Genomic DNA, 22,307 nt, shown 5'->3' with positions numbered 1-22,307 from the left:
CCTTTCAGCTGTAGCGAAATCACTGTCCAGGAAATGTTTGCTGCACAAATATTTATTGTGCAGCCTTCTAGCAGAATCAATAGTGCAGGATATTCCAACTTTTCCTGCCCATACCACAGCCCTGTAAAAGTAGAATAGACTCAAAACCCAAAAAAAGTTCTTCAGTAAACATTACAAACTTGGTACACATTCTAAATTTTGGGGTTATGTTGAATAAATTGAACACAAACATATACTAAACTTAATTTATTCATTGGATTAAGCAGCACATAATAAAGTAATCAGACCATGAATTAAAACAGATATACCGTGCTGGATCCTTTGGAAAGTTGAAGAATCTGATTCCTTGCCTGCTGGATGACAAGCACCCAGGAGCAGCAGCACGTTTTCGTTTTCATGTTTATACTACAAGGAGCAATACAAAAATTATAACACCATCACGGTACTCTTAGAACTCCTTCACATTCTACAGACAGTCTTTGGGCTAAACCGAAAGTTTCTGAACATATCATAAAACAAATATCATTTAGATGTCAGTTCATCATAACCTCAAAAATTATGGGCTTGAAAGAATTCTATATATTTCTAATTTCATTTGTAGTAGTAAGCATAACATTCATATACACAAGCAATACGTTTAACATGGAGATGTAACTTCGTTCGCCAATGTCTACTTCCGTTTCGCAACCACATCAAATCAAAATTCATACTTCAATTTGCATACATTGAACCACCATAACCTCATATAATTGCGAGAATTCAAATTGTTTGTGTGAGCTCTCTGCTTGGTCGAGATCTGTGTGTAGTATCTGCCTTCAAACATAGAGGCAGTAGTTACCATGTTTTCCCTTCACCTGTGCCAGTTTCTATCCCTGGCATTCATCCATACCAACATAACGTTAAGCAAATTATGCAAATGTAATATACTACTACGCAGCTTCGCAATCCAAACGTCACAAGAATCATACAATTTAATACATCACATTCAAATAGATGACATTAATTTTAGAACTAACTACCACACAAGAGCGTAAACATAAACATCAGAGGTCAAACTTTGTTGTTGTTGTTGTTAGTAGTAGTAGTAGTAGCAGTAGTAGATTTACTATTGTTGTTTGCCCATGATTTGCAAAAACATGTTTGACAACTATCAATTAATACGAACCAACATTAACCGAAAATGGCATCTTCACATAGCTATTCTATTACGTATACTGGTATCAACGAAGATGTGAATGGGATATTCGATGGCGATTAGGTAAAAATCGAATAATTACCTTATCGAAAGCTGGAAAGGAATACTGAACTACGGTTCTCAGGCCATTTTATGATACTGCAGAATTTATTTGTGGGATGGGAATTGTGAGCAAGCAAGAGTTTGGAAATACGCGATTATTTTCTGCTTCGCTGTACGTGAGATATTTAATGCTAAGTTCTAAGACTTACACTCGCATATCTGTAGCAGCTTTATTCTACGCTAATTTTACTCAAATTTTCCAAGAGAGCATTTTAATAGGAGAAACATAACTTTAATTTTGGCACGGAAATAAAAAGCAGATTACGCCATGACCTAGAACGAAGGCACATTCTTTTACCGCAGCTGTGGTACAACCATCGTTCCAGGAATTATTATCTCTGAAATTTGCACATACGTCACTGCTGTCAACTGTAAATCGTAATGACTGTGATCTTGCGCGAGGGTGTGTTAGTTGTAAGGTGCTGAGTGATTGTTTCACGTTTAGACGATAATTGTTGTTTAACACCGAATTTGGTGTACAAGAATATATCGTTTTATATACGTTAGTCCAAGAGATATCTTGAATATTTATTTTGGAAGTGTTTTTTAGGGCTGCTGAAAGAGAAACTTCAATGTCTTCCTCAGCAATGGAGAGTATCCTTTTGACACTAATTTGTATTAGATATATTCCGTTTCGTTTGAACCCTTAGGCTAGAAGATTATTTGGTTCAACTTCGATTTGGTTTTTGTGATGTTATAGATTAAGTGTATATATGACTTGCATGAATTTGCAGAATATTTGGCTGATCAACCATGCCTTATTTGATAGAAGAGGACAAGGTAAGAGTATAGATGCAAAGTTATACTGGAGCGTAGCATGATGCGGCAAGCCAAACCAAATTACCCAAGTTCACTCCAACTTGTAAGCACCATTAAAAATGCTTCATATTTTGGTAAATGTTCTTAATGTAAGTTCATATGTTAAGTTTTTTTGCTTTCAGATTTATCAACTTGTAATATTAGTGTTTTGCCCCCATTTTAAATATTGCCATTCATACTTTGAGATTTATGTTTACCATTTCATCCTTTAAAGTTAGACTAAATTTGTTCTACACGTATTCCTTTTTAATTTGTCATCTGTGGGTTGTGGTAGGTCATACAGCCACTGTCTCCTCAGTCTTCTTACATTTGGTGGGTTGCTAATTTGTACAGCTAGTCTGTTACTGTGTCTGAGCATGTTTTCGTGGTAGAGTGTTAACAATCTGTGTATTCTATGACAAACAGGATTTGCAGATCATTGTGGGTACTAAAGTTGGAGACATACCAAGGTGCTTTAGTTACTGAGCACAAAGTTTTAAAGTATATTTGTTTCAGTGTTCATAGGTGTTCTGAATGTAGTATTTAGTTTTTCCTTCTAATGACTGTTTATTAAACTGCTCTGATACCTCAATTTTTAATTTTAACAGTTTTTGTGCAGTCGGTTGAGGCACTATGCTACAAGCTGAAAGGTGACAGGCGTGAGTCGCAATGAGGTGGATTTTTTTTCAATTTCCCTAATTCTTCCAGCCGCACTATGGCCCTGGGGTCAGCTCAGCCTCCAACAGAAATGAGTACCGGGAATCTTCTTGGATGGTAAAGGGTGGGAAGCGCATAAGGCTGACAACCTTACCGCCATCTGTCAGCTGATTGTCTAGAGAAAATGTGGGAGCCTCAATGTCTCACAACCCTATGGGCCTCCATGGCCTGTTACAGGCATACCTTTACCTTTGTGCAGCTCCTTTCTAGCCTTTATCATGATTACAACTGGACATATTTTGTCTTTGCAACACAGGCCTGTGAAAACTGTATATTAAGTAGCTTCATAATTTGTACTTTTCACATATAATTAGTGTGATGAGATTAAGGTGGGTGAGATAAGAGGAACATATTGTGTGGATGAGAGGGGTAACATTTTAACCATTGAACCTAAAGAGTAGAAACTACTTGGGAAACTAAGGTTTAATGGGAGGAAAATAAAGGGGATCTTAAAGAAATGGAGTCCCGGTAGGGTCAAGAATTTTCTCTCCTCCACCTCGTGCAAACTGGCTGTGGGGCCCGTCCAGTCTATCCAATGGGTACTACGGGCTCTTTCCCTATGTGTGAAGCTGACCAGTCATCTCCAACTAGTGCTGAGGTCAAGAAAATACGGATCTATATATCCACTCCTCTATACGCGTTCATGGTGTAGTGCTTAATTAGCTAGGCACAGGGGAAAGAAATGGGTTTTAGGGGATTATATATTCTATGTAGGTAAGTCAATAAGTAAGTTACAAATGGTAGTTACTATAGGATTCTGACAGTGGTGTATAACACACTGATATATGGGGTTTTTGGACTTTATCCATCATCGTGGTTTTTAAAATAACTAATAAAAACACAACGTTTCGGAAACTGGATCTGTTTCCGAAACGTCGTGTTTTTATTAGTTATCTTAAAAACTAGGACGATGGATAAAGTCCAAAAACCCAATATATCAGTAAGTTACAAATGGATATAGAACTTAAATAAATAAGAGTACTGATTTGAAAAATGACATTGAGGCACTTGTCCCATTATTTCACAAGTCCCTGAAAACCAGAAGCATAAAATTCTTTGGACTACTGTCGGAACCAGGCAGTGACTGGGATCACGAAGGCATATTGCTCACAGCATTCCAGCCTCAAGGACAAACCGTAAATGCTGACTCATACTCTAACATACTCTGGAAACTTTGTAAGGCCATTGAACAGAAGCGACCAGGACTCTTCACGAAAGGTGTGTTGCTCTTGCATGACATGTGTCGCCATACTGCCAACAGGACAAATGAGACGCTGTGAAATTTCAAGTGGGAAGTCCTCAAGCATCCTTCATATAGCCCTGACCTTGCTCCAAGCGACTTCCATTTACAATATTATATTTCAGCATCCTGTTACACTCACACAATATATATGGACAAATACCGTCTTAAGTGCAACAATTTTATTGTAGTTTTTAATTCTTTTTCTCCTCCACACTACATGTTTCGGCCCTAAATGGCCATCATCAGGTGTGTATCACTCACGTAGCTGTTACACTGCTTGTTAAAATTTAAAATCACCAGTCTTTCTAGTTGTATAAAATCTTTGTTAATCTACACGCGTCGATTTGATTTTTAAAATTAGCACTTTTTATACTTTAATTCAAGTTAAAATGTCTATAAGATCTCTGTTCTCTATCTTTTTCAGATTTTAAATTAAAAATTTTCAGGGTACATGCCCTATATCTACGGTGCTGCAGCGGCCACTTCTTGTTTTTATCGCTGTTCATGTGTGTTCTGTGTAGGCGCTCTCTGTGTGTGTCGCTGCTTATCTTTAATACGTATTAATACAAACGTATTAAAGATAAGCAGCGACACACACAGAGAGCGCCTACACAGAACACACATGAACAGCGATAAAAACAAGAAGTGGCCGCTGCAGCACCGTAGATATAGGGCATGTACCCTGAAAATTTTTAATTTAAAATCTGAAAAAGATAGAGAACAGAGATCTTATAGACATTTTAACTTGAATTAAAGTTTAAAAAGTGCTAATTTTAAAAATCAAATCGACGCGTGTAGATTAACAAAGATTTTATACAACTAGAAAGACTGGTGATTTTAAATTTTAACAAGCAGTGTAACAGCTACGTGAGTGATACACACCTGATGATGGCCATTTAGGGCCGAAACATGTAGTGTGGAGGAGAAAAAGAATTAAAAACTACAATAAAATTGTTGCACTTAAGACGGTATTTGTCCATATATAGACTTCCATTTGTTCGGCCCTCTTAAACATCATGTTTTGGCTGAACATTTTCTCGACGATGAAGCAGTAGAAAGTGAAGTCACCGCCTGGTTCTGACAGCAGCCCAAAGAATTTTATGTTCACCCATCAATTTACTACCTTGCCAATGAAAAAACTCCCATTCAAAAACCAAAGCAAAAACATGCTTTGACTGAAGAGTTTTTCCTCGTGTAGCTGGCACACACCCATTCTTCACACATGCTGGATAAGCAAGAGTTATATTGTCATCTAACAAGATATGCTCCTTTAAAGCCATCACTTTCGTTTATTCACACGCAACTGATATCATGTTCTCACATTATTGGAAGCTGTTCAGAGTATCAGTTGTGTCTGGCCTATAAGCTTCCTCCCTTTAATCCCATTTATGTAACTTTATAAGATTTATACCTTTTAATCTTAGTTTTATTTATTAGATATGTGCTTTGTCACTAATGCAAAACTGGAAATAAATACAAATATGATCTTAACTAAATTTCTTAGAACATTTATTTAATTTGAAATTTGCTGTAAAAGAGTTGGAGAGAAATTCAAAAAAATGCGAAAAAGAGGAAAGAGTGGAGAAACAGAAATGCAAGAAAGCTATCCAGAAGGGCAATGTTGAGGGTGCCCGTATCCATGCAGAGAATGCCATTCGTCAGAAGAACCAGTCACTGAATTACCTAAGGATGAGCGCAAGAGTCGATGCTGTGGCCAGTCGAGTGCAGTCAGCATTGACCACTAGAAGGGTAATGGATATAAAAGTTGTTCTTCATTAATACTGTGACATGTCGACCCCTACCTCCCCAGCTGCGCGTAGCGGTAACATAGCGCTCACGTAGTAGGCAAGTAATCACCCCGCATCCTGGTAGCTATGCAACGCGCGGTAACGTCACGAGCGGAGCCGACGTTAGCCGAGTCCCCGCAACCTTGAGGCTGTACGCCACGTCACACTAGCAACAGCGCACGGCTATATAAGCGGACTGCACAGTAGCTACGAGTTAGTTGTAAATTGGCTACCGCAGAGTTACAAAGTAACCGCCGACTACAGTTGAAACATAGCAGCCTGCGAGTGTGCGATAACTAAGAAGTCAGCAAGCGGAAGACTTATTGTGTGCTTTCCAGACATAGTGAGTGCTGTAGTACAGTTATATCTGGAGTGTGTATTTCAGGGAGACTTGTATAGCTCCCGCGTTATTAATACTTGAAGACTCTTGAAGACAGTGTTAAGAGATTTTGTTGTAGGGTTTGTAAACTGTGGAAACCCGTAACATTGTTATAATTAACTGTAGCCGATACTTGTAGATTGTTAAATAAACCAGTTAACGATCTCTACGGCGTCTTCAGTAACGAAACACGTTACACTGGTGTCAGAAGTGGGATTTGGACTTACACACGTGACAAATAATTGAATTAGTGTGCATCGAGTGTTGCTACAACATGGACATGGAAAAAGTTATGGAACGTCTGGAGCAAATGGCGGCCAGACAGAAAGCCGATATGGAGGAATGTAGGAGGAAAGAGAGGGAAGTGATGGAAGCAAATAGAAAAAAAGACAGAGAAGATTTCCTGGCAAGATTAGACCGCAACCAAAAACAAACCAAGGTCATGCTGACAAAACTAGACGCCTACCAAGAAAAGGCGTCGCCCGATAGAGAAATCGACAAAGAAGAAATGCTGGCAAGAATGGACGGCAACATGAAATTCTACCAAGAAAAGACGGAGGCCAATAGAAGAAAAGACAGAGAAGATTTTCTGGCGAAGTTAGAATTCAGTCAAGAAAAAGCAAATATCATGCTGGCGAAATTAGACGCCGACTTCAACGCCTGGCAGGAAGAGACGTTGGCCTGCCCAGTGGACACGAAACCTGCGATGGCACAACAAGAAGAGGTCCCCACAGTGATACCGGTCGGAGTGACGACGGCCTGCCTAGTAATGGAGGCACGTCAAGAAGAAGATCCGACTTCAGTGCACAGGAAACCTGAGGCGGCAGAGCAACGAGAGGTACCCGTAATCGACGCCGAAGTAATGCCGGTCGGAGAACCGAAGAATAAAAGGCGCAGGGACCGAAATCGACGAAATATGAAGAATTCGACACGGGAAAACTGTGGACCCCAGATGAAGTTGGCAGCCCCCTGCTGGAAGACATCCCGTCGCGCGACAGTGGCACGACGGAGAATTGCCTTCAAGAAGGAAATACCCCTGGGAACCATCGGATGCCAGCGGAGAGAAGTGACCGCCACCGGAATAAAGATTACACGCTGTGTAGGACACAGGCGTAAGGGACAAATCAAGAATAAGGTCGCACCGGAAATCACCAAGAAACGGGACGTTCGGGAAGAGACTGTGGAAAGGCCCGGAACGCAACACTGGCATAAAGGACAGAGGTCTGAAACTGCAACTACGAGTCAGCAACCAATTGAAGGACCCAACCAAGAACGGCATCGGAGGGTGTAGATCAAGACAGCGATCACACCTAGGAGGGAGAAGTACTCGGGAGACTACTTTCTACGAGATCTTCGGCAGGAGAATTGCGAAGCAAATAGCCGGATATTCTGTCGGATTAAGACAAAACAAAATCTGGACATTGTGGAGGGGTCGACCCCCTCCAAAACGAAAGAGGAGCCGGTAAAATAGAAGAACCGGCCTCCCCAGAGAGAGTGAATGTGCCATAGAATGAAAGTGATGGATGAATGGGACACGACTGGATCTTCTGGCGAGCTGAAAGGAAAGTGCTCGAGACGAGCTTTGTCTTAAGAGGGGAGCGGATGTGACGGACGAAGAATAGTCGCTGCAAGAAGAGTAGCCGAAACAACAGGAGACACCGCAAGCACAGCTCCGGGACGGAAAAGGAACGGGGGTGCACCGTTAGGCTATTCGGGACGAACAGCCTTAAGGAGGGAGCAGTGTAACATGTTGACCCCTACCTCCCCAGCGGCACGTAGCGGTAACTTAGCGCTCGTGTAATAGGCGAGTCATCACCCCGCAGCTCTCCCCGCGGTGACGTCACGAGCGGAGCCGAAGTTAGCCGAGTCCCCGCAACCTTGAAGCTATGCAAGGCATGTCAACAGCGGTGACGTCACCAAGGTGTAACAGCGTTGCTAGGCTATACGCCACGTCACACTAGCAACAGTGCACAGCTATATAAGTGGACTGCACAGCAGCTACGAGTGAGTTGTAAATTGGCAACCGCAGAGTTGTAACGTAACAGTCGCCGCGTCGAGTTGTAACATGGCCATCGCCGAAGATAGTTCCGAGCAAGACTACGAGCAGGTGTGTTATCAACGGTTCTCCAGTCAGCCGACTACAGTTGGAGTATAGCAGCCGTCGCGGAAAGAAGAACCGGACGTGTGTGTGATTGTGTAATTGGGAGTGTGTGATACAGTGATACATAGCTCCCCTACTGTAAACGTGTGGACTACTGAACACAGAGTGAACTGATTTGTGCATAGGGTTATAAATCGTGAAACCCCGCAACACTGTTAACAGATTAATGCGATTAGGGTTATAAAGTGTGAAACCCCGCAACTGCGTTATAAATAATAGTAGCCGTTACTTGTAGATTGTTAAATAAACCAAATAACCATCTCTACGGCGTCTTCAGTAACAAAACACGTTACAATACTATAGAAACTGCAGTCAGTTTATCTCTTGTACATGTATGGTTACTTTTCATGACCTTGTTCAAACACTGTGAGTCACTTTGTTACTTCCTAGTAACCTGCCAGTGTACTGGTTATCTACGAGGTCTTAATTTCACAGATCACAGATTTGCCTCTTTGCATCTGTACTGTAATGCTGGAAAAAAAAATCACAGGAACTACGGTAATAACATGACACATGCAACTTCAAGTTCGAGACATTTCTGTTCTGTGAGGTACAGGTTTCTTCTTCCACTGGAAGAGATGGACTCCATATCATGTCCATCTTCCTGAGAGACGTACTGCACTCAGATTGGTTAATTCTTTAGAGTCTTGGGTACACATATCATTGCATTGGTCTGTTTTAATACACGTTACACAAAAGAATGGTTCACAATGTAATTATTACTTACTTACTCATGGAGCTGAGCCGTTCTGGAGAAGCCACCATTTCTGCAGCTACTCAAGAATTTCCCAGCATTTTATGGAACCCGAAGGTTCACACAATGTAGTTATTACTAATCCTAATTCATATGTCAGGAGCTTTGAGAGTTACATTTGTTGTTCCAATATTTTAGCTTGTAAAATAATTCAAGGATTCATAAAATGTCACTTTTGTACAAATCTGCTCTTTTATTTTTAAATTAGGTTACTCAGTCTATGGCTGGAGTAGTTAAAGCAATGGATGCAGCAATGAAATCAATGAATCTTGAAAAGATTTCAAACCTGATGGACAAGTTTGAGAGTCAGTTTGAAGATTTGGATGTTCAGAGCTCGTACATGGAGAACACAATGTCACAGACAACCACTACCGCTGTACCACAGAGTGATGTGGAAAATCTCATGCAGCAAGTGGCTGATGAAGCTGGGTAAGTTAGCTACATCCAAATGCTCAAGAATCAGTAATGTGTTGTTTCCTTACAGATTTTAATAATGTTGTTTTGTAAGGTTTTATAAGTTCATAGAATGTTCACAGGGTTTTAATTTACACAGTACAGTCTTACTTTCGTTTCTCATAGAATACTAAATTTTGAGATTGAAAAAATGGGCTAGGCATGAAGAGTGATTGCCGGTCACGGTAGCCGAGCAGTCTAAGGCATGCACTGTCTTCGCTCGGTAGGAAGCCGGGATCATGGGTTCAAATCCCACTCAGGGATGGATGTTTGTGTGCGTTTTTTTGTGTTTGTGTACAGGTAGAGGCCTTGTGACGAGCTGATTACCTGCCCAAGGAGTCCTACTGTATGTCTAAGATCTAGTAAACCGAAGTGAAATGGACTTTCATGGAGGTAGGCCTAGGCCCAAATGAGGGCTGTAGAGCCAATGAAAAAAAAAATGAAGAGTGATTAGATTTAAAAAGAAATGCATACAACATTTTTACTGGAAAATCTGAAGACTTTTTCCAGCAAAGTGAAGGAGAACACACCCTAGAGCCCAGTTTGGTTAATGAACTGAAATTTTTGACAGCATGTTACTGCAGTGTGGCCTCATTATATAGACCCCGTGAACTGCATTTACTGGGCCACTAATGTAATTACATCCATAATTCAACAGGGGAAGAGGCAGGCTAGATCTTAACATCATTCCAGCAAAGTAAGTAAAAGTAAAAAAAGTAAAGCTATCCCTGTAACAGAGTTTTTCTTTATTTTCTTTTGCCAGTTTGGAACTGAATATGGAATTGCCACAAGAACAAACAGGAACCATAGGGACAACAACCAAAGTATCACAGGAACAAGATGAACTGACTCAAAGACTGGCCCGTCTCCGACAAGTGTGATGTTTCATCTCTCAGAAGTCCAACCACAATAACCATCAGAGCTTTCAAGACTGATGGAATACAACACTGAAGCTCTGTAAATTAGCTTATGACAGCAATTTTCCATGAACACTGTGGAGTGTATATATACATAGCTTATTAATAAACCACTTGGAAAGAGTAATGTTTATTTTTTAATTACAAATAGTATTCAATACTAATTCTGCACCTTGTTTAGTGCCAGTAATTTAAGAACATATACCATGTATAATTTTCTTTTGTATATGTAATAAACTGTTCAGAACTAATTCTGTGTGGTCAGCATTTTTTTCACAAGGTGAACATCAGCTTTTAGAAGATGATAATATTTCAAAGCTCTTTGCTGCAAGCCAAGCATCTTTTCTGAATCATTTCTCATCATATCATGAATGCACTTCTCCATAATTTCTCCAAGAGAGTGCTGACATTTGGCAGGCATCTTGAGAAACATTTTAAGAGCAGCTGTAAGTGTTAAACTCTGCATGCAGTCATCGTAGAGCTCAAAGTTGTGAGCTAAGGATTCTAAAACGTAAGGTGACTGGTCTTCAATCAGTTCTCCGAATTCCCCTAATAAGATGGGAAGGACGTATGGAACATCTTTTACAGACAGATCAATTTTCATGAGTATTTTCCTTATTATGGATCTTATTTCATCATCTTTAAATCCAGCCAAATTGAAGTCCTGCAATGTACGGAGCACATTTTCACACACATGACAGTCACTGCTGTCCATCAGTGTAATTAAAACGTTAAGACATTTAGAACCAGCGAGTGGCACACGACCTGATATTAAACACACACATGTCATTGCATCTGTACACGTCTTTGGTATTCTGCAATATTCTTGTTCCAAATTATGTAGAATTTCTTTGAAATTTGATTCTGTGCATATATATGGTAACAGACGGAGTTTTTTTAAGGCAAGTGCCAAATCAGTGTCATAGTTTTTAGGATAAAACAAGTGTGGCGAATCAGAAAATGGGATGAGCCAATCACTATCTTGGTTCATGAAAAGAAGGAAATCAAGAACATAATCTGTTGAGTCTCTGGGAGATCCAGATGATAAAAACTGCTTGAGTACAGGCACGACTCTATGTATTATTTCACTTTTAAGTTGAGGGTGTCTTTCTTCAGTGAGCTTTAAGAACAGCTTAATACAGTTCACTACCACAGCAGCACCTGAAGAACGAACAAGGTATGGATCCAGTATACCTAAAAGAAATGTGCATAAATATTATATTCAAGCAATAAACTTGTACTTACATGGACTGTTCGGCCATTATTGTCCAGAACTTTTATCAAACTTTTATAAGATCCTTAATCACAAGAATATATATCTTGCCATGCTGTCTGAAATATTGTATAAGGTAAAATCTTTTGGAATGTGATGCAATGTACTCTGGTAGAAGTGTACTGAACTTCTGCTTGCTTGGCTTTCTGGCAGTACAGTTCCTTTCAAATGTCAATAAACTTCTGACAGACCACACTGCATCACATCCGAGAAGCCACCTCCATGAGAACCTCCAGTTCAGTTTCCACATAAGTGTGTGTCAGTTCTTGATGGCTGGTGTTTGTAAGCCAGTTACTAAGGGTCTCCTGTAGAAAAGTGTTATCAAAATCCAACGAAGTACGGTAGATGAACAAAGGGAAGAAATATATATGAATAACTATGAATACATACAAATAATGCATAATAAAAATGTATAAGAATATTGTAGTTTGTACAGCTGCGAGATAAGGCAAATAAACAGCGGTGTTATGCAACCCATTTCTAGGCAAGGGACTGGTAAACACATTCCCACAGCAATGAATACTCACACAATAATAGAGTTACTGTTTGAAACGGTGTTTTCTATTCGGTCCGTGCTAAGGGGTTATAAGGAAGACAGATGGGGTGAACCCAGTCAGTTGAGAGTTGAGTTCTGCAAGGGAGGCTGCAAAGAAATGGCACTATAATTAAGTTGACAACTCAGCTGTGGAGTGTTAACCAGTGGGCAGCCATGTGACCACAGAAGCTGAAGAATCTCAATTGTTGAGAGTTGTTACCAAGTAACGACTAGTGAAGACACTGCAGCCTGGAGAAGACTTAGGGCCCCCATACACACACAGTTTGGCCTGCACAGTTGAAGACTGAAAGGCAAAACTGACGTGTGTGGTGCGGCCGGCCGGCCAATCGTTTGGACTGTTAGCCTGTGGGAAACCCATCAGGCACGTGACGTGTGTGACTCAACATTATAGGCTGGAGGACCGTGATTGTGGCATGAAGCCTGCCACTTTATCTGCGCATGTATGGGGAGGAAAGGGAGGGGGTAAACTGTCACAGTTTTGCCTGTAAGGTCAATAGGAAGGCCAAACTGTGTGTGTATGGGGGGCCTTAGCATGTACTGATTTGTGAGGTGTGGAAATCAGCAACAGCTGATCAGTAGTTCTGAGTGGTCTGTATAAGTGGTCAATAAATCCATTCACCAATCCATACCCCATTTATAGTTGCACCCCTAAATTGTGACAATATGAAAACCATTTTGGAGCACTTAAAACAAAGGACATTTTAGATTAAGTGGAAATTATGTCCTGTCCATCTGGATGTGTGCTGTATCTTAAGACTACTAAGTCTGCTCGTACAGAATTGTAGATGCAAATATTCACACTCCTACAAGTAAGATAAGCTAGTTCCTAATTCAGCTCACAGTTTTTGACTTCTGTACTGAACACATGTCACAGTGATAACCCACCTGCCATGAAACTGGTTGATCTAAGCCAGCAAAGAATACATGTGGCAGCGGAATGTTACCTGATTTTGGTTGGAAAAGAAAACCACAGAAGACAGATCTGTTATTTTGTATGGACACAATCTCACAGATGATGCGAGCATGTGTGTATATCGAACACATTATCATTGCTTTTCTGGAGTAAAATTATGTTAATGACATTTTCAGTGAAATAAAAAGTCAGCTTGATACTATATTAAACATTCAAAGCATGAACGTGGAAAGGTGTTTCTCTGTGTTCAGATGTTGAAGCATGTGATAAGCACAAAAATGCTCATGTTCCATTAATGCTGTCAATACAGAAACTAGTGAAACAAACTTCAAGACTTTAACAATGAGTATTTTGCATGACTGAAGAAGAGACTGGCACATTTTCCTTTGTCAGATTTTGGAAATAAAATATACCTCTGTAAACAATCCACCACAATATGTATACATAATATATAACTAATAAATATTCTTGTCTTGTTTGTATTACCTTAATAATGAATAACCTGTCACATCATGTGTGCGCACACAAGCCCACTAAAATAATTCCTGTCAAGATCTCAAAAACTGCTAAAAAGTACTCAGTGATTCACTCAGAGGAGGCTCTGATTTTAATTTTAAATCACATTAATTTGCCGATAAAAACAAAACCTGGCGAGTATATACCTTGGTATATGAGAATTGGGTTACAGAAGATGCTGAAATTGGTTTCCCTCTACCTGGAAACGCCTCTGTGGTCTAGTGGTCAGAGTTCCTGGCTACAGATCCAGAGGCCCAGGTTTGATTCCTGGTGCTACCAGATTTTCTGAGTAGTGGGTCTGAAACGGGGTCCAGTCAGCCTCATGAGGATAATTCAGGAGCTACTTAAAGGAAATAGTGGCTCCGGTCTAGAAAACCGAAATTAACGGCCGTGGGGATTCGTTGCGCTGACCACGTGACACCCTCTATCCGCAAAAGTTGGCACTAACTTTGCCGACAAGTGGCGGTCGTTCAGTTGCTATAGTTCACTTGCGGACTAAAATCACAGAGTTTTTTTTTTGCTTCTATGTTCAAAACTATTCCAGCCAGCATAGCAAAAGGGATCATAGACTGAAGGAAACTGCACAATCAGCTAAACAGGACCTCGATCAATGTTGCTAAGTTCCATTTTCCTCAGTAAATTACAGCATGATCACTAATTTGGGGGACACCTCCAAATGAATCATTCTTCAATAGAAATCACAATGTACTATACTGTAACATGCAACAGCTAGTTTCGTAACTGCATACTTAGTTCCTGAAATAACTCCTCTTCTTCTTGGGGCTTGTATTTGCCAATGACTTCTAGAACTGTTGCCAACTGTGGATCTGGGAAATCTTGCAGTCGTCGTAGGAGGTATGCAGCCATGTTTCGACTAACAACAACTCCTCCCTCAGATGCCAGTATTGTATCTAAGGTCAGAAGGCTGCTGGTCACAACTCCAGGATCACTGTCTCGTATACATTCATATAATCTACAAGGAACATTACACAAGTCAACTGTTATACTGTAAGCACAGCACAGTACACAAGGTAAAAGGTAATTCCAGTGTAAAAATGTATAAATATTTTCTTAATTTGTTTCTGGAAATAGATTCCAAGTATCGACAAGGGTTAGATAAAAAGTAGTGGCAACACTGCTGTAACATGAAGGATGTGTGTCAGGTGGCACTAGCGCCATCTGTAGCTGACAGCAGAAGTTCAGTTGAAGTAGTGCAGTGAGTGGCTCTGGTTGTGTTTCATCGAGTTGCATTGTGCATCGTCTTGAAGTGCAGGAGCCCAGTTCAAGCACCCTAACATGTTTACGAAACATGGATACTGGATAAAAATTGAAGTTGCACAAGGTTGTAGTGCACAAAACTGTTATCAGGGACTGCAAAAAGGATGTGGTGATGCTGCCTTGCCATACTGCACAGTGGCACGATGGGTGAAATTGTTCCGTGAAGGGAGGGATGCCATTCAGGACAGCCATTGTTCGGGATGACCCCATATTGACAACCACACAATTCAGCTTCTTGTTTCTTTGCTGAATGTCGATCATCGATGGGCTCTGCGGGAGTGGAAGCATCCTGGCTCTCCTCGTCCAAAGAAAGTGCACCTTACACAGTAATGTGAAGGTGATGTTCATTGTGGCATACAACATTGATGGAGTGATACTGCACCACACTGTACCTCAATGACAGACAGTAAACGCTGCCTATTACTGCAATTTCCTGCCTAATCATCTTCATCCAGCACTCAGGAGAAAGTGATGACACTTGTTGGCAATGAACCCCATCATCCTTCATGACAATGCAAGGGCTCATACTGCTGACATTGTCAAGGATCTCCTTCATCGCTGGAGATGGGAGATACTGCAACATCCACCATACTCACTCGATATGAGTCCGTGCGATTATGATCTCTTTGCCAACATGAAAGAACCACTGTGAGGGACATGTTACAACACAGGAGAAGAGATTATTCATGCTGTAGGGTGTCACTGCTGGACATCAACAGAAGTGCATGCGCTGATGGTGTACGACACCTTTCACAAATTTCGCAAGTGGTACACATGGGGGCAATTATATTGAAGGAATGTAAGTGTGTTTACCTCAGGTAATAAAGTCATTTCAGAACTATAGTGGTGTTGCCACTACTTTTTAGCTGACCTTTATACATAAACTGTGATACTTCTGCAATACCTAACATCTTGTGAGCCAGGAAAGGTTTGAAAAGCAATGTCCTCCGGTAGAAGTTCAAGGATGTTTTGGAGAAACATTCTGCCTCCATCTTCAGGGTCAAAGATTAAGTCAAACAAGCACAGGTGTTTACCATTAACACGGATGCAGTACATTCCCCTGAAATGTCAGTGAACTTCCAATGGACTGCATGATATCACATCTCAAGAGACGGAGGAGTATACAGAGTGACTGAAGATGAAATAACAAGATGACTTCATAGTGATTTGAAGTGCTAGTTTCTGTATTGAGACTGCTGCCAGGAAACGACCAGTGAGGATGGGAAATCCTAGTGTGTGTGCAACAGTTAACTGAAAGTGTGTAGAATAGCGATAGCATTATAATTGATTGTGATTAAGAAAACTTGCAACCATTCATGGAGGAATTTATTTTTCATTTTCAGTATTAAGTAAAAAATACAAAGTCACCAAATACTTGTTTTTACAACATTATGTCACTGCCATCTGTGAGCCGTCTGTCTAGAAAAAGTGGGACCCTCAACGTCCTGCAACCCTATGGGCCTTCATGGCCTGTTACAGAGATATCTTTACTTTTCTTTTATGGACTAAGAAAGAGATAAATTTTCTGGTAATATTTCAATATGATAGCTCATTAAAGTAACTCTGTTTGATGACCCACATAAAAGCTGAAATGCTGAGCAGATTTGTGTAGGAGTAACACTCTAAACATGTATTCAGGAGGTTTTCAGTTTGAATCTGAGCCAAGAACCAGCTAGCCTGACATGTTCTGGAAGGTTTCTCTCCAGACAAATTCTGCGATAGTACATCGATGAGGGCATGGCTAGTTCCAAATCCTTTCCAGTTCATCATAGTTTAGATACTGACAGTACGAGGGAGTACCCAAAAGAAACCGAACTTATTTTTTTTAACTTATTTATTCAAATTTTAAGCACAAACCTTCAATCCCCTTCAAAGTGCTCTCCACTTACACTAATACACTTGGCTGGTCTTTTATTCCATTTTTCAAAACATTGTCTAAATTCATCTTTTGAGATGCTTGACAGCGCCTCCGTCGTTTTTTCCTTCACCTCAGCAACATCAGCAAAACGCTTTCCTTTCATGTCTCCTTTAATTCGAGGACTTGGGACTCTTCTTTCAAAGCACAGCATGCTTCCACGCGACCTTGTTTTTGTTCAGCAGTCAGCAGTCGTGGCACGAATTTCGCAGCCACCCTTTTCATTCCCAAATCTTCTGTCAAAATTCGCTGAACTGAGTTCCAAGTCACTCCCGACAGCTCCACAATTTCTTCAATGGTCCGTCGTCGATCTTCCTTGATGATTTCACGAATTTTCTCAACACTTTCATGTGTTCGGGCCGTGGAAGGACGACCAGAACGAGGTTTGTCATCAATTGACATTTCACCATTTTTGAAACGGGAAAACCACTCAAACACTTGAGTTTTCCCCATAGCATCGTCCTTGTACGCCATTTTTAACATTTCAAGAGTTTCTGTTCCACTTTTCCCAAGCAAAAAGCAGAATTTCACGCTGTTCACGAAAATCAGCCATTGCAAAAACGACGATCACACAAAACAGTTGTCATTATAAACTCTGCTGAAACTAGTCCTCACCTTCTGAAGCAACGGTAGTCGGCTTATCGACTCAGGAATGTTAGCTCTATGCACTCATAGCTGCAAAACGCAGTACTACAAAAGCTCTGCCCACAAAAAAATTAGTTCGGTTTCTTTTGGGTACCCCATCATAAATTACATCACAAAGAAGGTGGAAATACCAAACAAACATTAAGTTAACTGTATATACCTATCAATAAAACCCTGTTCAAAGAGCAGGTCTGGCAAGTGTTTGAACACTCTCCCACACCCTATCACTGCTGTTTGTCGGACCCTAGGATTTCCATCTTTCAGAGCAGCATTCAAAACAGGCCCAGCATGTTCTTGCAGTATTGACGGCAAGGAACAGAATGTTGATAAAGCCAAACATTTCACTATAGGATTTGGATCTCTGCAATCCTGCAAAATTGTGTTGGCAGCAAGGAGAGCTGTTTCTGGATTACGTGAACAAATTCTGCCACAGAAAGAGAAATTTTATGTGTAAACAACAGCATTAATTAGAAACAGGATTAGTAACAAAACTGGAGAATTTTCCAACTGTTATTGTTCATATTTGCATACATATGCATGCACATTCCACAGGTATAGAATGTTTCAAATAACTGCAGTGTATGACATGTCATAAATACTGTGACGTGTTTGGAGTAGATACTTCCATGGTAACGTGACATCAGTGAGCCGTTGCGTAGAGAAGGCTGAAACAACGAAGCAGCATTTCCCTGGAGATAGACAACAGAAAGTTCATTGCGTAGCAAGAGCCGCGGATATATAAGAAGGTAATGCATTTGCCGAGACAGTCTTGGGATAGCCGCCGCTGAAGACAGTCGGAAGATAGCTGCCGCAGAATGCAGTTGAAATCTAGCATTCACCGAGTGAAGTTGAGAAGTGAACACAGCAGAAGGATTGACTGTGACAGTCTAAAGAGTATATAAGTGTAAAAGGTAAGGAGAATAAATGATCGTTGAATCTGAGGGCCACGTGAAGTTATTTGCTGCATGACATACCCAACACGTGACAACTGGTGTCAGAAGTGGGATTGGACTCACACACATGACCGACAGGATCGAACTTGAACACAAAAATGCACAAAAAAATGGATTCTCAAAAAATAATGGAATTCCTGCTTGCTTGGCAAGAAAAATGGCTGCAGAAACGAAAGCCATCAAAGCAAGGACAAAAGCCATAATTGAAAGGATGGCTGCAGAAAGAGAAGCCAGGCAAATGCTGATGCCAAATGGGAAGCCTGGTGAAAAAGGATGGCCGCCGGGCGAGAAGTGAGAAAAGGCAGATGCCGATTGGAGAGCCTGGCTAGAAAAGATGGATGCCAGCCACAAGGAGATGGTGGCCGAACTAGAACCCAAAAATGATGAAGAGACGTTGGCCTGCCAAGAGATGGAGGCATGTCCAAAAGAGAAAAAGCCAACCTCACTGGACAGGAAACCTGAGGTGGCAGAACGAGAGGTCCCCGAGGAGAACGCCAAAGCAAGGACAGAAAACTGGCTGCGGAGCACCACCGTCAGATGAAGGAACAGACCCGGTGTCAGGATGGGTACTGAGGAGGACTGGTCGTCATGCAAAGAGGGACTGGCCACTGTTCAACAGTGGCATGGCAAAAGCAGAAGAGAAACGACACAAGGATGTCCCGTCATGCAACAGTGGCACGACTCAAGAGAGACATCCTCAGGAACACCACCCAGAAAAAGTGTAGATGCCACAACAGACTGGGATTCGCCAACAAGGGGATGACCCACTGTGCGAGAGTGGCATGGTGCAAAGGAATCGCGAGAAAGAACTGGGTCAGGGACAGCGTACTGAGAGGAACCGTGACAGGACAGACGTCCGGGAGGAGACATCAGCCACAACGAAGGCATGAGAAACCAAGCTGTAGAGGAACTGCTACATCTGAGAAAGAAGAGAGCAACCAGGATGTTTGTCGGGTTGCGGAAAAACTTGACGTTGTTGAGGTATCAGCGTCCTCTGGAATGATGAAACAAGGATTGGCCACTGTGGAGGGTTTGACCCCTCCGAAACAGAAAAAAGGAAACGGCCCGTATGGGAAGAACTGGTAACACAGAAGCACCGGCCTCTCCATCAAGAATGAATGAACAACGAATGGATGTGAGACAATGGAATGAACAACCGCTGGACCATAGAAGTGCTCGGGGCGAGCACTCTGGAAGAAGGGGAGCGGCTGGAAGGAAGTCAAACACCAAAAGAAAGGCGGAGGTACTGTTTGGAAGATGAATACCACGGAAATGGGAGAAAGGAAGAACCATTAGGCTGTTCGGCGATGAACAACCTTCAGAAGGGAACAATGTAATGTGTTTGGAGTAGTCCATGGTAACGCAATAACAGTGAGCCGTTGCATAGAGAAGGCCGAAACAACGAAGCAGTGATTCCCAGGAGATAGACAACAGAAGGTTCACTGCATAGCAACGGCCGCGGATATATAACAAGGTAATGCATTTGCCGAGACAGTCTTGGGATAGCCGCCGTTGAAGACAGTTGGGATCCAGCCAAGGACAGTTGGAAGATAGTCGCTGCAGAATGCAGTTGAAGTCTAGCATTTGCCAAGTGAAGTCAAGAAGTGACCACAGCAGGATTGACTGTGACAGTGTAAAGAGTATATAAGCGTAAAAGAAAAGGAGAATAAATAATCGTTGAATCCGAGGGCTACGTGAAGTTATTTGTCATGTGACATACCCAACATGTGACAATATATAAAAAAATGTAAATGAATGGAAAAAAAAACATTCTTATGAATTAAACTGATAAAATAGGGGCCTCTTCTTGGATTATAAATAATTTATAAGCGTGAAATGTTCTCACAGTAGAATAAATGGAGTGTATTTTCAAGTATCTTTTTAATGCAACTTTTTATTTATAATGCTCATAAAACTGTGATAAATTATTAAAAATTCTAATACCAACATAAACTGCACTTTTATTGAAGCCAATAACTTTCGCAACTGGCCTACAAAGATGCACATAATCCAGATCCACTGGCGATATAGATTATGTTAAGTCCATTTAGTTTCATTTAATTTCGTTTTACATTGAGCTGACAATAATTCATTCATTCATTTACATTCCATGGATCCTTACATGGCTAAACGAACAGTGGACACACAAACAGTCGATAACAAACAAGACAACATACATCAATTACATAATTACAAATTTATTATACTAATATGTATAACCAAAGCACATATTCTGTAGCAAGTGAGGTGGTAGACATCATATGGATGCATGTTATAGAGATTCAGTGCTTGGTTACTGCATTATAAATATATTAATCATAAACAACTGCACAACATTTATGTCACAGTTCACTCTAATGTACATACCTTGGCAGCACTGAATAAGCAGTTTTTTTAACATTGGTATTGTGAGATGGTAGCAGTTTCATCACAGGACCAATAAGACAAGTGATGTCTCCAGGTGTACTGACTGTTTCAACAAGCTGGAAAAAAAATGATATGTACTGAAAACGAATTAAAAGGTTGCAGTTTCTGATACTCAGTTCTTAACTGGACTATGTGAAAAGTGATACAAGATGTTACCTGTACAGATACTCAACTGTAATTCAGTACAAAGATCATGATACAAAATAAACAGATATTTCTTTCTTTAACAATCCTTATAGTCATTCCATATATAGAAAATCTCTCTCTCGTTGAAGAAGGCTTGTAAATTTAATATTTTGAAATTTTTTCTTTTACTACAGAACTTCCACATTTCTGCCACAGCAATTTTACTGCGCGAACTCTTTAAAAATTGGAAAATTCTTGTAATGAAATTATAATGGAAGATGCTTACTTTCTATCCTGGCAATCTTCCCACGAAACGAAACACTTAAGTTTGGCAAACCAATAACAATAACACCTCGACATAATAAAAACTTTGAGGTTATTTACAAACCTGATGTAAAAGAATCTTCAGCTCTGCACTGTCATTTTGTTGACATACTCGCAAAAGATCAACAGCTAATCTTTCGATTGTACCCATATTTAACTGTCTGACAACTAAACATATGGTTACATACGGAACGTATGGAGCATACACGTATAAATGCTTCGAAACATAAGAAATCAGACGACACCACACAATCGACCTACATCTCCACTCGATTCTTAGTACATCGACTCGATACGAGTTCCCCTCCTTCTCTCACAACACAGACCACTTTAACAAAAGTGTTAGATATTTTGAAAGAAATGTGGTGAAATAAACCTATAGCAAGGTTATCTGATGTGCTTATTTCAATCAGAATCAGTCATATGCACTAATAAGCGACTATGACCAACGACCAGACGACAAGAACCGCCACCAACGTCGACTTATTGCAAAAGGTGTACTAGGATTGGGTCACACCAATGCGATTCGATATATTGCAATAGTTGAATTGTTATTGGTTCTATCTAGTTCGGTCCGTCTACGTAGAGATGGCAGGAGATCCTTTGTTTCCCCTTCTCCTATGACAGTCGGGCCCCCAATGGTCAAAAGCGTCAAAAGATTGATCCCAACCTTCTGGACGTTTCTACATACACGCATTTATAAATACCATAGACCCATACTGATTTGCAGCCCTTGCAACTATGTACCCAAGAAAAGCTACTGTGCTATCATCTATTTGAGTAAATCAAACAACGAAGGAAGTGGTAGTAACAACAGCTCAGTTCGTAACAAGACTACAAAATCTTAAAATCTGAGTTGTGACGCCTGCGGTTTG

The 22,307-nt window shown here is 40.7% G+C and overlaps 2 protein-coding genes across 3 annotated transcripts; one reads left to right on the top strand and one right to left on the bottom strand.

The window, feature by feature from the left end:
* Nucleotides 1–1,654: 1,654 nt before the first annotated feature.
* LOC111861690 (charged multivesicular body protein 1b) lies at nt 1,655–10,630 on the top strand. The gene is made up of 4 exons (XM_023846466.2): nt 1,655–1,891; nt 5,560–5,804; nt 9,345–9,565; nt 10,353–10,630. Exons 1-4 carry the CDS (start codon nt 1,870–1,872, stop codon nt 10,468–10,470), a joined length of 606 nt encoding a protein of 201 aa, XP_023702234.1. The 5' UTR covers nt 1,655–1,869; the 3' UTR covers nt 10,471–10,630.
* Nucleotides 10,621–21,910, bottom strand: LOC111861688 (AP-4 complex subunit beta-1). Of its 2 annotated transcripts, XM_023846464.2 has the most exons (5): nt 21,497–21,910; nt 20,923–21,038; nt 17,763–18,026; nt 14,514–14,737; nt 10,621–11,700 (listed from the first exon to the last, which is right to left on the bottom strand). In XM_023846464.2, exons 1-5 carry the CDS (start codon nt 21,581–21,583, stop codon nt 10,754–10,756), a joined length of 1,638 nt encoding a protein of 545 aa, XP_023702232.1. In that variant the 5' UTR covers nt 21,584–21,910; the 3' UTR covers nt 10,621–10,753. The 2 variants fall into 2 exon arrangements, with proteins under 2 accessions (XP_023702232.1, XP_023702233.1); XM_023846465.2 differs by lacking the exon at nt 17,763–18,026.
* Between the last annotated feature and the right edge of the window lie 397 nt (nt 21,911–22,307).

Source organism: Cryptotermes secundus, unplaced genomic scaffold (genome assembly GCF_002891405.2).
Source record: "Cryptotermes secundus unplaced genomic scaffold, Csec_1.0 scaffold201, whole genome shotgun sequence".
Lineage (NCBI taxonomy): Eukaryota > Metazoa > Arthropoda > Insecta > Blattodea > Kalotermitidae > Cryptotermes > Cryptotermes secundus.
This window is presented reverse-complemented; position numbering and strand designations above follow the sequence as displayed.

What these genes read in the sequence shown, in the direction of transcription:
- LOC111861690 (XM_023846466.2), top strand. Translation starts at nt 1,870, where the DNA reads ATGTCTTCCTCAGCAATGGAGA. An exon ending in GTCTTCCTCAGCAATGGAGA is followed by an intron (nt 1,892 to 5,559) that starts GTATCCTTTTGA and finishes TAAATTTCTTAG; the next exon opens with AACATTTATTTAATTTGAAA. An exon ending in CAAGTGGCTGATGAAGCTGG is followed by an intron (nt 9,566 to 10,352) that starts GTAAGTTAGCTA and finishes TTCTTTTGCCAG; the next exon opens with TTTGGAACTGAATATGGAAT.
- LOC111861688 (XM_023846464.2), bottom strand. Translation starts at nt 21,583, where the DNA reads ATGGGTACAATCGAAAGATTAGCTGTTGATCTTTTGCGAGTATGTCAA. An exon ending in GCTTATTCAGTGCTGCCAAG is followed by an intron (nt 18,027 to 20,922) that starts GTATGTACATTA and finishes TTTCTGTGGCAG; the next exon opens with AATTTGTTCACGTAATCCAG. An exon ending in GGAGTTATTTCAGGAACTAA is followed by an intron (nt 11,701 to 14,513) that starts GTATGCAGTTAC and finishes CATTTCTTTTAG; the next exon opens with GTATACTGGATCCATACCTT.